At 32.3% G+C, this 13,458-nt stretch overlaps 2 protein-coding genes across 2 annotated transcripts; one reads left to right on the top strand and one right to left on the bottom strand.

Moving 5' to 3' along the window:
• Nucleotides 1–6,844: 6,844 nt before the first annotated feature.
• Nucleotides 6,845–10,079, top strand: LOC111900867 (meiotic recombination protein DMC1 homolog). Its single transcript, XM_023896748.3, has 14 exons — nt 6,845–7,079; nt 7,188–7,270; nt 7,670–7,761; nt 7,841–7,912; nt 8,005–8,043; nt 8,164–8,221; nt 8,326–8,371; nt 8,460–8,505; nt 8,592–8,653; nt 8,748–8,814; nt 8,904–8,996; nt 9,092–9,160; nt 9,250–9,328; nt 9,436–10,079. Exons 1-14 carry the CDS (start codon nt 7,066–7,068, stop codon nt 9,660–9,662), a joined length of 1,047 nt encoding a protein of 348 aa, XP_023752516.2. The 5' UTR covers nt 6,845–7,065; the 3' UTR covers nt 9,663–10,079.
• A 293-nt stretch (nt 10,080–10,372) lies between these two features.
• Nucleotides 10,373–12,568, bottom strand: LOC111900868 (stem-specific protein TSJT1). The gene is made up of 4 exons (XM_023896749.3): nt 12,207–12,568; nt 11,148–11,388; nt 10,947–11,067; nt 10,373–10,796 (listed from the first exon to the last, which is right to left on the bottom strand). Exons 1-4 carry the CDS (start codon nt 12,407–12,409, stop codon nt 10,609–10,611), a joined length of 753 nt encoding a protein of 250 aa, XP_023752517.1. The 5' UTR covers nt 12,410–12,568; the 3' UTR covers nt 10,373–10,608.
• Between the last annotated feature and the right edge of the window lie 890 nt (nt 12,569–13,458).

Here is a 13,458-nt window from a genome sequence, read left to right as displayed (position 1 = left end):
TGGCGTTTTTCAAGGCGTGATGTAAGGCGGCGATTTTGTATTAATTTATAATTATATTACCGCATAAATATAAATTTATATCAAATATATCTAGTTTTTAGAAGTGTTATATCAACAACTAATAACAGAAAGTTAATAAAAAACACAATACTTGTATGTCCGATTAGAAAAGGTATAAAAAAGAGAAAAAAAACGTGTCTCAAATGGAAAAACACGCGCCATAACACGCCATGGCACGCCATATCACGCCTTTCCACGCGCCACGCCTAACAGCAACGTTATGAAGCTTTTCGTAACGGCGCCTTGGCGCCTCACGCCATGGTGCGCGTTTTAGAACACTGGTTTGTCCAATATGTTAGGGTGCAAAGTCATGCTTGGATGTATTGTTTTAGGCTTTCCTCTTTTTATGTGTAAATGGGTTGAGTCTTTTCCTATAAATAGGAAGTGAGTGACTCCCATTATGTAAGAGTCCATTTTGGAGTGTTAGACTAGAGAGAGAAATTGTATACAAACCCATTTGTATAATCTTTCTAAATCTAATAAGAGCTTACAAAGATTTATTTACTCCATGTGTTCTTGAATTTGTATGATGAATCACTAGATCTTTTCTAATTCCGCACATGCCATCATAATCAACACCACTACAATTGGTATCAGAGCGGGTGTTCTTGATTTTCATCAAGAATTGATCCTTGATGGCAATTTTGATTTAGTGATTCAATTTTTGATTATGGATCTTCGTGATTAGAGAGTGTTGTGTGTTCTAGAAGTCGAATTTTTCCTTGAGTTGATCCATAATCCGACTTTCTCTCTCTAGAATACTTATTTGTGTTACTTTCTCACTCTAGAAAACTCATACAAAATCACTTTCTCTCTCTAGAAATCTTCAAGTTTTTGTGATCATGGTGAATTTGCCTTACAATTCTTGGATTATGATCATTGAAGGTATCAAATACAAAGTCAATAAAGATCAATATTATGGGTTTGTGTTAAACAAGAAGACATATTGGGGAACTATGGTTTCTTATGAAGGATTGAAGGATGATCATGGAAGCTTGATATTTCAACCGCTTTGTGAGATCAAATGGTTGGCTGATATTACATGTTCCATAATATCACGTAGTAGTGATAAGAGAGGAGAAGAAAAATATTTGTTCGATAAGAAATATGTTTCTCTTATTGAATACCAAAATGATCTTCGTGCTCTTAAGGTAGTTGAACTTCTTGACAATGGAGTTCAATGTGATGTTCTTGATGTTCAAGAAAAAGGAGTTCAAGTTGATTCTCAAGATGAAAAAGTTTTTTGTTCAATTGGAGTTCAAACTGATGATATTTTGTGTTCTTGTGATTCGTTTGAAGGAATGATTCCTTATCGGAAGCTAGTGATCCAAGAAAATCACAAGTATCAAACTCCAAAAGATTTGATTCAAACTCAAAATGTTCATGTTGTTGAAAGTGGGTTTGTTCATGGAGTCAAGTCTTCAAGATGCAAAAAGATGAGAAAGAAAAAGAAGAAGAAGATGAATCGGAAGAATAAGCGGGTTTACTCACAAAAATCGTTATATGTTGTGAAGCCAAAATCCGTGAAGCAAATTTGGGTTCCAAAGCAACAATCTCCAAGTGATGAATTGAATTTGAAGTCAAAACCCAAAAGTGTTGGTGGTTCTTTTGAAGATGTTCTTGGATCGACGAAGAACGAGTTGTACATCTCGCATAATAGGTGGTACAATGTTCAATTTGGATATTTTCTCATTCCGACAAAAGAACCAAGATCTTCCAAATTTGATTTGTTCGTTGAAAACGGAACTCGATTCGTCAAAAAGGTAACTCAAATTCTCAAATGGATTCCAAAACATCCATGATTTCGATTCGTGCTTTGCGTTTTTCATTTTTGATCAATTTGCTTCATTTGATCTAATTTGTTTCAAATCCATAGTTGATCCAACTATTTTTGTTTAGATCAAAATTCCAAAAATCAAAATCAATTCATGGTACTATTCACGTATGATTCATTTTGCGCCCAATCTTCAATCCAATGGTTGTTACTGTTCATGATTTGTTTAGCCCAAAAATATGTCGATCCGTTCCTTCATTAAGTCCAAATGTCGTATGCTTCTCTACAAGTATTGCTTGCCAATTGACTTGTACACATGGTGCATCTGATTGTACAATCGAACTCAATTCTTAATCATTTTTTTTCGATTGATTCATCAGTTCATGATCGGATTGCATTTTTGTTCTCAATCTCTTGGTTTCTCTTCAATTTTTCTGATAATCGATGGTTGATGTTTGTGAATGTGCAACTGGAAACTTGATTTTGGTTTCAACAAATGTCGATTTTGATTCTATACAATTTGAAATTGAACATCGATTTAAGTTTGAATCGACATGATCAAATTCGATGATGGTGATTTGATTCATATCAAGAAAGCTCATGATTGAAATCAAATCTGAGATCGATATTGTTGATTTGGTATGTGTTGACTTTTGTGAGTCAAAATCAGTGTTCTTGAGATCTTAGAACTGAAATTGATGAAATTGATTTTGAAATCATGAATGGATTTTGATATCGATGATTCCAAGTTTGATTTTGAAGATCATCGACATGACGAATTTGATTTCCATGTGCGAAGGGTATAGTATGGATTGATTTTAGACTTTGATGAAAGTTAACGTCTTTGAAATTGAAGGATATTGGTTCGTGATTGGAATGTTGACTGGAGTCTGATCGATTTCTAAGGGCTGAGTTAGATCGATTTCGTGATTGGAATGTTGACTGGAGTCTCAACAACGGATTATTGATTTTGGTATCGACGTTAATAATCAACTGATTGTGGACGAGATTTTGAAGGTTGAGCTTCTCAGTGTTTGATTTTTGATCGATTGGGAAAACTAATTTTCGCATTTGGTTACAGAAATCAGTTGAGTTCGCATCTGTGGATCGATTATATTGTTCACTTGATTTTGCATTTTGATTTTGGATTCGCATTTGGTTTGCTTGGTTTGAAGTCAAAATCGATTGTTGATGTAAGGAAAACGTGAAGTATGGAATTTGTTTTGAGGAAGAAGAACTGTGATTTGTTCAAATTGACTGATTTTGAGGAAATCGATTGCTTGGATTTTCGCATATGAGTGAATGCGAATTTTTTTTTAGCAAAGACAGTGAATTTCAAAAGCAGTTCGCATTTAAGATCAAACCGGTTTCGCATTGGGTTCGCATATATAGATGTGATATGGAACTCAAAAATGTTCGCATCTGTGATATGGGATAAAGATGCGAAGTGTGCCAAGAGTTAAAGATGCGAAGTAAGGAACGTGCGAAGTCTTTTACTGCATATGGTGATTTGGGGAAGAACACAAAAAGTTTCACTTTGCACCTTGATTTTTCCACGAAATGACAAAAGTAGCCCAACTTCGCAAGTTTGAAAAACATGCAGAAATTTTCAAAACGAGTACCTGCAGTTTCGCATTTTTGGCAACAAATACCCAACTTCGCATATGGGTAATAAAAGCTGAGAAATTGCAGAATTTTCAGTTCTGGTCCTTGCAGTTTGTACAAATTTACGCTTTATGCCCGGTTTCACAAATGGGCTAGAGTTTCGCATATTTGACTGTTTTAGGCGCAACGGGTCCCTGCAAGTTTCAGAAAGTGACAATATCTACCCGATTTTTGAAAAATTTTGCAACTTTCACCCAAAAAGTCAAAAATTTTCATAAATTGGAAATTTTTTGTGGCTTTTTCGTGATTGTTTTTCCGTGCAAGATTTTTGGTGATTCATTTTTGGTACACATCAAGGGGGAGTATTGTGAAGACTATTCCTCGGACGCTTCTCATCCTTAGTGGGTTTTATAATCATTTTTTGATTATAAAAAGGGGGAGAATGATGGGTATTCGAAGCTTCTCGGGTTTGTCGAATATTCATTTGCGGATTTGAAGACCGGTGTTACTTCGAGGGGGAGTTTGGTCTTGATCGCGCTAGCTCGTTGGAGATTAAAGTCGGACATCCAATCCTAACTTTGAGAGGGAGAATGTTAGGGTGCAAAGTCATGCTTGGATGTATTGTTTTAGGCTTTCCTCTTTTTATGTGTAAATGGGTTGAGTCTTTTCCTATAAATAGGAAGTGAGTGACTCCCATTATGTAAGAGTCCATTTTGGAGTGTTAGACTAGAGAGAGAAATTGTATACAAACCCATTTGTATAATCTTTCTAGATCTAATAAGAGCTTACAAAGATTTATTTATTACATGTGTTCTTGAATTTGTATGATGAATCACTAGATCTTTTCTAATTCTGCACATGTCATCATAATCAACACCATTACACAATATTCTTAGTATGTTCAAGATACTAATGAATGAATTCATGAGACCACTTATTGGGCAATTTGTTTGAGATGCTTGATTTATTGAGGAAATATAAACTCTATGGAAAGATGAAGAAATGTGATTTCATCGTGTGTGACGTGTTTCTTGATTATGTGGCTTCCAAAAAGATAAAGCTTCTATTTTTACGAAGAGTGTTAGAAGATTTCAGAACCAAGAGCGTTTGAAGGTTTGAAGATCATTTTGAGCATCCATTCTACTCTCGCTTCGAATGAGGTAGTGCATTTGATAATATTAAACTAGTATTCAAAATCATGTAAGTTTTTCATATTTATGTTTGATATAGTTTCCGCAGTTATTTATGATATTGTTCGTATTTTAGAATTAATATTAGTATAAAAGTCTACATTTAATCTATAATTACCTTTGAGATTAATGAGAAGGTATCACATCCCTATTCTAATAAAAGAATAATTTTATTTTCCTTTTGATACGCCCCACCTTATTAGACCTCCTAATTAATACATATTTTATTTTTCTTTTGTCATATGTCACCCTATTATGTTTCCTAATTAATGCATACCACTTGTTAACCTATTGATTCTCCATTTAAAATTTAAAATTTAAAATTTCTCACTATAATTACATTAAATTAATAATATTAGAATAAAAAATAAAATAAAATTAGTACAAATTAAAAAATGATATAATTTCACATATTTATTTAAATCAATGATTATAATTTTATATAACTAAAAAAATCTCTTAATGAATAATTTATTTCAAATAATTGATTAATAATTTTGAGTTTTTATTATAAAAGTTTAATTAATTTTGTAACTGTGGTTTCCACTAGTTATAAACTAGTAATATTATAAATACCTCTCTATCTAGCAATTATGACAAATTTTCAATAACGTTGCAAACAAATGTTCAATAATGTTTTATCCCAAACGCAAAAGAGGTTGAATCCCATCAACCGTAACCTGCCAAGTTCGAAGAACCCCAAGTCCATTATGCGAGAAGCAAATCATGTATTCATAAGTTTTCTAGGATTGGGGAAGTGACTGTTAGCAAGAACCTGAGTTTTAATGTGCGTATCAATCAAAACAAGTGAACAACATTATGCAAATATGGCTAGTTGAAGGTTTCCACCATGGGAACCATAAATCAAGTTGTGAATGGTACTTCAAGGCAACAGGACAACCCAAAGAGAACAAGTGACATTGTTGCTTACATTTAACCTAATTTAATGTACGAAATTGAGCTTTTCCAACTTCACAAACATAAATTCTATATCACTACATGCACTGGTGGAGTTAGAAATTTTTATATGGGGTACAAACATTATCAATAAATATTTTATGTAAAAACATTGATATAATCTCTTTAGATCGGGGTACAATAACATAGAATGTCTACAAATGAATTTTTTTATATACATAAAACAATTTTTTTGGGGATGCTGTAGTACCCCAACGTCCCATCTGGTTCGACTACATGTGTATGATCAAAAACAAAAAAGAGAAATAGAAACTCGAAATCATAAGTCATAAAAAAAAGAAGCTATGAAACAAAAGCATCTACTTTTAAACATAAAAAATATTATGATTACAACTTTATTTATCACTAGTTTTTAAGTAATTTAATATATAAATTTGAATACAATCTTATTTTCTAAGACAAAGGTAACAATACTGAAACTGGTTTTGGATCCAAAATTTAAGAATCAGAAATTTGTTCCCTTTCCAATATGTTCCACCAAACTCTTAAAACAAGAATTGGTCCCAATCTAGTTGGTTTTGGACGCTCACGTTTTATAGGCATAATATTGAATGAGGTAAAGAGTAAGGACCACAATGCAATTTTAACAAAAGGACCTGATTGTAAATATAGAAAATAAGAGAGTAGCGATAAAGCTGATCAACAATCCGAAGAAAACATGAAATGATGTTCTTCTTGTTAAGATTCATTCTAATAGCTTTTTGATTCCAGATTGTTTCCTTGCTTTGAAAATTTCTTATGTATTTTTTCATCTAAAAATAATTTCTATGTTCAAGTTAAATTATTAGTTTTTTATAGCATATATAAAGACCTTCAAAACCATATGGATCTTGGATGTGGTTTACTTTTGATGGACGGATCTATCCTCACTATTTTAGCTTTATATTTCTAATTTTCCATTCTGTACATTTCATTTCCCTTTTTATAAAAGAAAATTTCTAAATTGCTTAAAATGAGTTTAGTTTTAGATTGTAATATAATATAATTATCCAAAGTTGAGTCGCTAAATGATGTTTACGTGTTTCTTATGTTTATACACATGCAAAAAAGTTGTGAAATCGTATCACTAAACATAGCTTTTAAAGACATGTTGTGAAATTGACATCAACTGAAAATTAAAGGGAAGATAGCAACGTTATTTACTTTTATCATCAAATCAAAATTGGCTGTACTTTTTTTTTTTTTTTTTTTACCATAATAAGTTAATAATTTATAATTATATGTTTATTATTTTTGACTCATAAAAGTCGTGCAATATTTTTTTTTTTTTTATTCTTCTTAAGAAAATATTTCCAATATATTTGACGAACGCATGCATTGCATCAAGGCTTTTAAAGTTTGAACTTCTCACTTCGGTTGTTTATATTTCCCTCCCAGAATTTGAAAATCATAACAGAGTTTCCCTCTTTCTCTCTCAAACACGCTCTCTGAGCCTACAGTTTGCATCTCGATTCGAAAATGCAAGCGTTCAAGTAAATCTCAAGCTCTCTAAGTTGAAATAATGATTGAATCTGAAATCACGTTAATGATGCTGCATTGTAGTGATTTTTTGATGATTTTGCTCTCGTTTTGTGTTCCAGATCCGAAGAAATCAGTCAATTGCAGATCGTGGAACGTGAAGAGCTCGAGGATGAAGAAGATCTATTTGAAGCCATTGATAAGCGTAAGTATATACTTAAACGACTTCTTCTTCAGTTTTATGTGATTCTGTTCGTTTTCGAGAGTTGCACTCTGATTCTAGCTATAATTCATATTTCCTGTTTGTTACCTGAAGTAACGAGTTCATCCGCACTTATTCTAATGCTCTATTAAACATAGAATTCGTTCTAAATATGATTAAATTTATCAAATCGAACTCGTACTAATTCCATTTGCTTGTTGTAAGCCGATGAAAACCAGTGCGTCTGTAAATGATGTATGCTTACGACATTTTTGGAAATATTTAAATTTCTATTCGATGATTGGATTCCTTAGTTAATACTTTTCTGATTCCGATCCTTCACTAACAACAGCTAGAAATTACTGCGTACTGTGAACTGATCTCGTGTTTATGTTTATCCAGTGACTTCTCATGGAATTAATGCGGGAGATGTTAAGAAGCTGCAAGACGCTGGAATATATACATGCAATGGCTTGATGATGCACACAAAGAAGGTGATTAGAACTTGCACTTTTTTGAATCATTATTGAGTACTTGGTAACAACTTCTGTCTCAAATCTATTTGTATTACAGAACTTGACTGGTATAAAAGGTCTATCGGAGGCTAAAGTTGATAAAATATGTGAAGCTGCCGAGAAGATAGTGGTTAGTACTCTGTTATCTACAATAATTTCATTTTCAAATGATCTTCTTATATTTATAGTTCATAATTGCTTTTGGCTCCATTTCTGATTCAGAATTTTGGCTATATCACTGGAAGTGATGCTCTGCTCAGAGTAAGCACCTTTGCTTAAATTCTAGTTGCAAAATGCTTCTATTGCTTTGTCTTAACTTGCTAACTAAATATCCTAGTTTTAGCTCCTAATTCTGGTATTATGTCATCATTCGTTAAACAGAGGAAGGCTGTTGTACGTATCACTACTGGAAGTCAGGCTCTTGATGAACTGTTAGGAGGTGGAAACTTGAATCCTAATGTTCTCTGTATTAATAACTTGATATTCATCCACATAATCATAAAATTTCCAAATACATTAACTCATTTTTATTACTTTGTGTAGGTGGTATTGAAACTCTACAAATTACCGAAGCTTTTGGGGAATTTAGGTGAGAGACCAAACATATCTTATGCTATAATATGTACAAATCTTCATTAACCTTGTCTTATAATTCCCTCATCAATGTTGCTATCCAGGTCTGGAAAAACACAGCTAGCTCATACTCTCTGTGTTTCAACACAGGTTCATTTAATTTCATCATCATTTGTAGAGTTATTTGTATCGTTGATTTGCTTAGTGATTTACTAAACCTCACATTATCTATCCAGCTTCCAACCAATATGAAAGGAGGGAATGGGAAGGTTGCTTATATAGATACTGAGGGAACTTTGTATCCTTTTTAACCTCTGTTACTTTCATTTCTTCTTTTATAAAAACCCCTCAAGAAAAATATGTTGTCACTCCTTAATAAAATGTGGTTGCAGCCGACCTGATCGTATAGTTCCAATTGCTGAAAGGTTTGGCATGGATGCTGGAGCTGTACTTGATAATGTAACAATACTTGTTTTACTTTCTCAATCTATATTCTTATATTCCTTCTAACTGATAACTGATTGCTTCTTCTTCTACTTCATATAAAGATAATATATGCACGTGCCTACACATACGAGCATCAATACAACCTGCTCCTTGGTTTGGCAGCAAAGATGTCAGAAGAACCTTTTAGACTTCTGGTATGCCATTCTTAACCCAAATATTCTCAATAATTCAAACGTATACACCTTTTCCTGATAAATTCATTCACATTCTTAATCAATATATTTCACAGATTGTTGATTCAGTCATTGCTCTGTTCAGAGTAGACTTCACTGGAAGAGGAGAACTTGCAGAACGCCAGGTTTATTATCTCCTACTTCTGATTTTGTATATGCTTTAACAAAACTAGATTCTTATGTGTATGTAGTAGTACTCATGTTTTTATTACAGCAAAAGTTGGCTCAGATGCTCTCCCGATTAACAAAGATTGCTGAAGAATTTAATGTAGCAGTGTATATGACAAACCAAGGTTCTACTTCTACTTTTCACTGATAAATTTGGAAACATTTATCCTTTTTTTTCATATTAAAAAAATGGAATATATTTAGATGGTGAGTGTGTGAATGTTTGTTGCAGTGATAGCTGATCCAGGTGGCGGGGTGTTCATATCTGATCCAAAGAAACCAGCAGGGGGACATGTTCTTGCTCATGCAGCCACTGTGAGATTGATGTTTAGGAAGGGAAAAGGTGAACAGCGTGTCTGCAAGGTGTTTGATGCACCAAATCTCCCAGAGTCCGAAGCAATATCCTTTTGTTATAACTATTATACTATTTTATCAAAACATAGTAATCATAAAAAGTAATTAATTGTATTGTTTATTGTAGTATCTTACTTTCATTACTTCTTTTTACCATGAAAATCTACCAATTTACCACAATGTCATTTAAGAAGCGAAACAACTTTTTCTTTCACAATTGGGTAGAAATTTCAAATTATTTCGAAAAAAAATGAAAGTACAATGCTATAATGCAACATTAAAAAAAGTTTGGAACTATAATGTTATAATATAAAAAAATGAAAGTAGGATGCTTAATCACAAATAAATGAAAGTACATTGCTATTTCATATGTTTAGCTGTTAATGTCATGAAAACTTGCCTATAACAAAAGCAACAAATTATAAATATATATTTATAGAATTTAAATTTCATATTCAGTATGGCACTTCTTTAAGAAGTTTTAAATGACTTTGGGTAAACATGTTTTAATTGTTATGTTACATATTCAATAATTTTTATATGTAAAATCAAGTTGGGAATTATGGTTTTCTTGACAAAAAATACATATTTCAGATAACAGCAGGAGGAATTGCAGATGCGAAGGACTGAAACTCCCTGCAATAACAGTAATACATTCCTTGTGGCTAAACATTATTATATTTTTCTTTTAGCTGTCTACTTAATACATATTATAGTCTGAATTTTCTGTTTTGTTATTACAATGCTGATTAAAATAAGTATAGGTTCTAAAAACAACAAAAAGCTTTCTATTGTAATTTCAAGAAACCCCAATATTGTTCCTGAAAATTAATATGATATTCTCATTTCATTTTATTCCCAACTTTTGCTAGTTCTCTGCTTTCTCACAAGAACGTACATAATATCCTTTTTAAGTGACAAAATACAAGCCACTAACAGCAGAGTAAACACAAGTTGCATACACATAGAGTAGTCTCTCAGAACCCTAGGAAGGGTGTCTCAAATTAAAAAGAAAAGCCAATACAACATGATTTTACATAAATGCCCTTGCTCAGTAGTGTTGGGACCAGTTAGCAGCACTCCCAACTCTGGGCATTCCAGTCTCTTTCTTGGAATTAGAGTCAACCTTAAAATTAGCACCACACATCTCTCCAGAACTGTCTACTCTTGGCACTGCCTTCAGCTCATTGAAAGGATGCTCAAAGCTCCTCAACCCTCCAGATGATGTGAAGAAACATCCTGTATAATTAAAAAAGAACCTTAAGAACATACTTATGTGACTTAATTCATCAAATTTAAAAGGGTTAAATGCAAGAAATAACAGCATGCTTTCATTGTTAAAGTAGACCAATCATATCAAATAAAATGTTAGAAACACAAAATACAAACCTTTCGGGAAAGGTGCAAAGGATTTGCCACATCCTTTCTTTACAGTTTCAACATCATCAGAGAGCACAACATTTCCTTCTGAATCAGTCCCCCAAAAAAACGGCACACTGCCATCAGCATCCTGAATGGAAAATATGGTAATTGTAAGCCAATAATATACTATGATAAAGGAATAAATGAAAGTACAAAACTATTACTTACAGCAGCTATGAAAGTAGACTTTGAAGTGCTATCATAGAGAATAAAGGCGAATTTTCCTTGGAGGTCTCTCACAACTTGGTCTGCAGGATAAGGACCTCTGTCCCTTAATGTTCTGTATGCCTCAATAACAATTGTAACTTCATTTGCTGTTTTGTTTAATCCGTATTGTTGCTTTAGGGGCGCAACATTCTCTACATGACCTTGGAATAAGCAGAATATGTCGTCCACAACCGCAAACAATCTATCAAAAATCACACAACAATATTGAAAGTTGAATGGCAATGAAAAACGACAGTTGATAGATGGTTTAACTAGTAATCGATATTTTCAGAGTTACAACTTCTTCACAGATACATAATAACAGACTAATGAACTAAATCAAAAAAAAAATGTATAATGTGTTAATAAGATTATAAGAATTTCCAAAGTATGATGCCTTAATTATTTTTTTTAAGTATTCACAGAAGGCAATGTAAACATGATGTTAAGATACACAAAGAAATGAAAGTTCATTACTAGTACCTAGTGTGCTGGTTAAGATAGGGGTTGAGGTTTTAGTTTTGCAAAAAAAATGTATTTTGGGTTTAAATTCAAGAAATAGCATCGTACTTTCATTAATTTGTTTCTTTAGCACTTTGTTCCTACTTCGAAAATTTTCAAAAAGACAACAATGTCATCCAAATACAAATCAATTTTAAGTTAAATAATCAAGTAAAAATTTTAAAGTATAATGAAATGGTATAACTTAGTAAAATGTCTAATCTGAAAAAAAATAGAAGTGTTATGTTATAATAAACAAACAAATGAAAGAATGTTACTTCCTTGGACCTTGAAACCCAACTTCAACATCAAGATCCAACTAATGAAGTCAAACCGATAAGATTCCACACAGCGACACTTATTTAGATACAAAGTGAGGGACGTATCAGAAGGTTATTTAGGGATTATTCTTAATAATCAGATCCACGATCTGTATAACTATAAGCAAATTAAAAATCAAAAAGCAAACTTGTTCGAAAGATCAAAAAGAAAATGAAAAAACAAATGTAATAATAATACCTGGGAAGCAGAGGGTTTTGTTTATCAACGGAGTAAGAGATAAGACCAGAATCAGCGAGATTTATGGTGACGGCCGACGGATGCACGGCGGAGAAGCTGCGGGACAAGAGGCCATCTTTGAGTGCATTCACCGGTGGTTCTTGTTGTGGGGTCTGTAATCCCTCTGGGCTTTTAGCTACTGTCTTCTGGAACACTGCTAACATCTTTCAAGTTTGATGATTTGATCAATCGAAATCGAAATCGAAATGAAAACGAAAGAAACGCGTGATTAGTGAGTTGATATTTTGATCGGATGAGAAGAGAGTAGAAGAGCTTTATAATAAAAAGGGAAAGCGTACGGGATTCTGTGCAGAGGCGGGATTGGATAATGAGTAACACGTCGTGCTGACAGGGTTTTATCAGATAATATTAAATAGCTAAAAAACAAAAACTTAAAATGAATATCTCGGTTTGACCAAGTATTTTTTGGGGTTGGTGCTTTTGTAAACGTCCAGGTTCGTTTCATTGACGGTGGATGTAGATTTTATTTGTGTATGGTTGAGTAAATTAATGGTCTCACTCTCGGGTCCTTTGATCAGATTGTAATTTTGGTCGATAAGTTTAAAAATTCATAAATTTCATAAGTTTAAAAATTCATAAGTTTCATCCATCTATATGGTTTTATGAATATTAGAGTTTTGGTCAACCCTTCATATAAAAATACTAACTTATTTTTATTTTTTCTTTTAACAATTTATTATTTAATTTTATTTTTCTTTATTTTAATAAAACTTATATAAATTTCTTATAAAATTATTTTTATTTTTTCAAATTATATATATATATATATATATATATATATATATATATATATATATATATATATATATATATATATTCAAATAAAAATATTTCTTAAATTGTAAACAATTAAAAACAAATTTTAACAACTAGTTTTAAACGTATTCACATAGTGATGATATTTTTTTCTTTCTTACAGTGATACTTTCTCATCTTTTCACTCTCTCCCTCTCTCTCTCTCTCTCTCTCTCTCTCTCTCTCTATATATATATATATATATATATATATATATATATATATATATATATATATATATATATATATATATCATTTAGAAGGTAAACCTAAACCACCATCATGCTTATCAGACCATTGTTGGAACCATCGTAACACCACTAAAACCACAGTAACGTCGTCAGAATTACTCGACGGTCGCCCCTCTATTTCCTTGGGATCTGCTTGTTCCCTACCT

This window comes from Lactuca sativa, chromosome 7 (assembly GCF_002870075.4).
Source record: "Lactuca sativa cultivar Salinas chromosome 7, Lsat_Salinas_v11, whole genome shotgun sequence".
In the NCBI taxonomy this organism is placed as follows: Eukaryota; Viridiplantae; Streptophyta; class Magnoliopsida; order Asterales; family Asteraceae; genus Lactuca; species Lactuca sativa.
The sequence above is the reverse complement of the archived record's forward strand: the minus strand, read 5'-3'. Positions and strand labels throughout refer to the sequence as shown.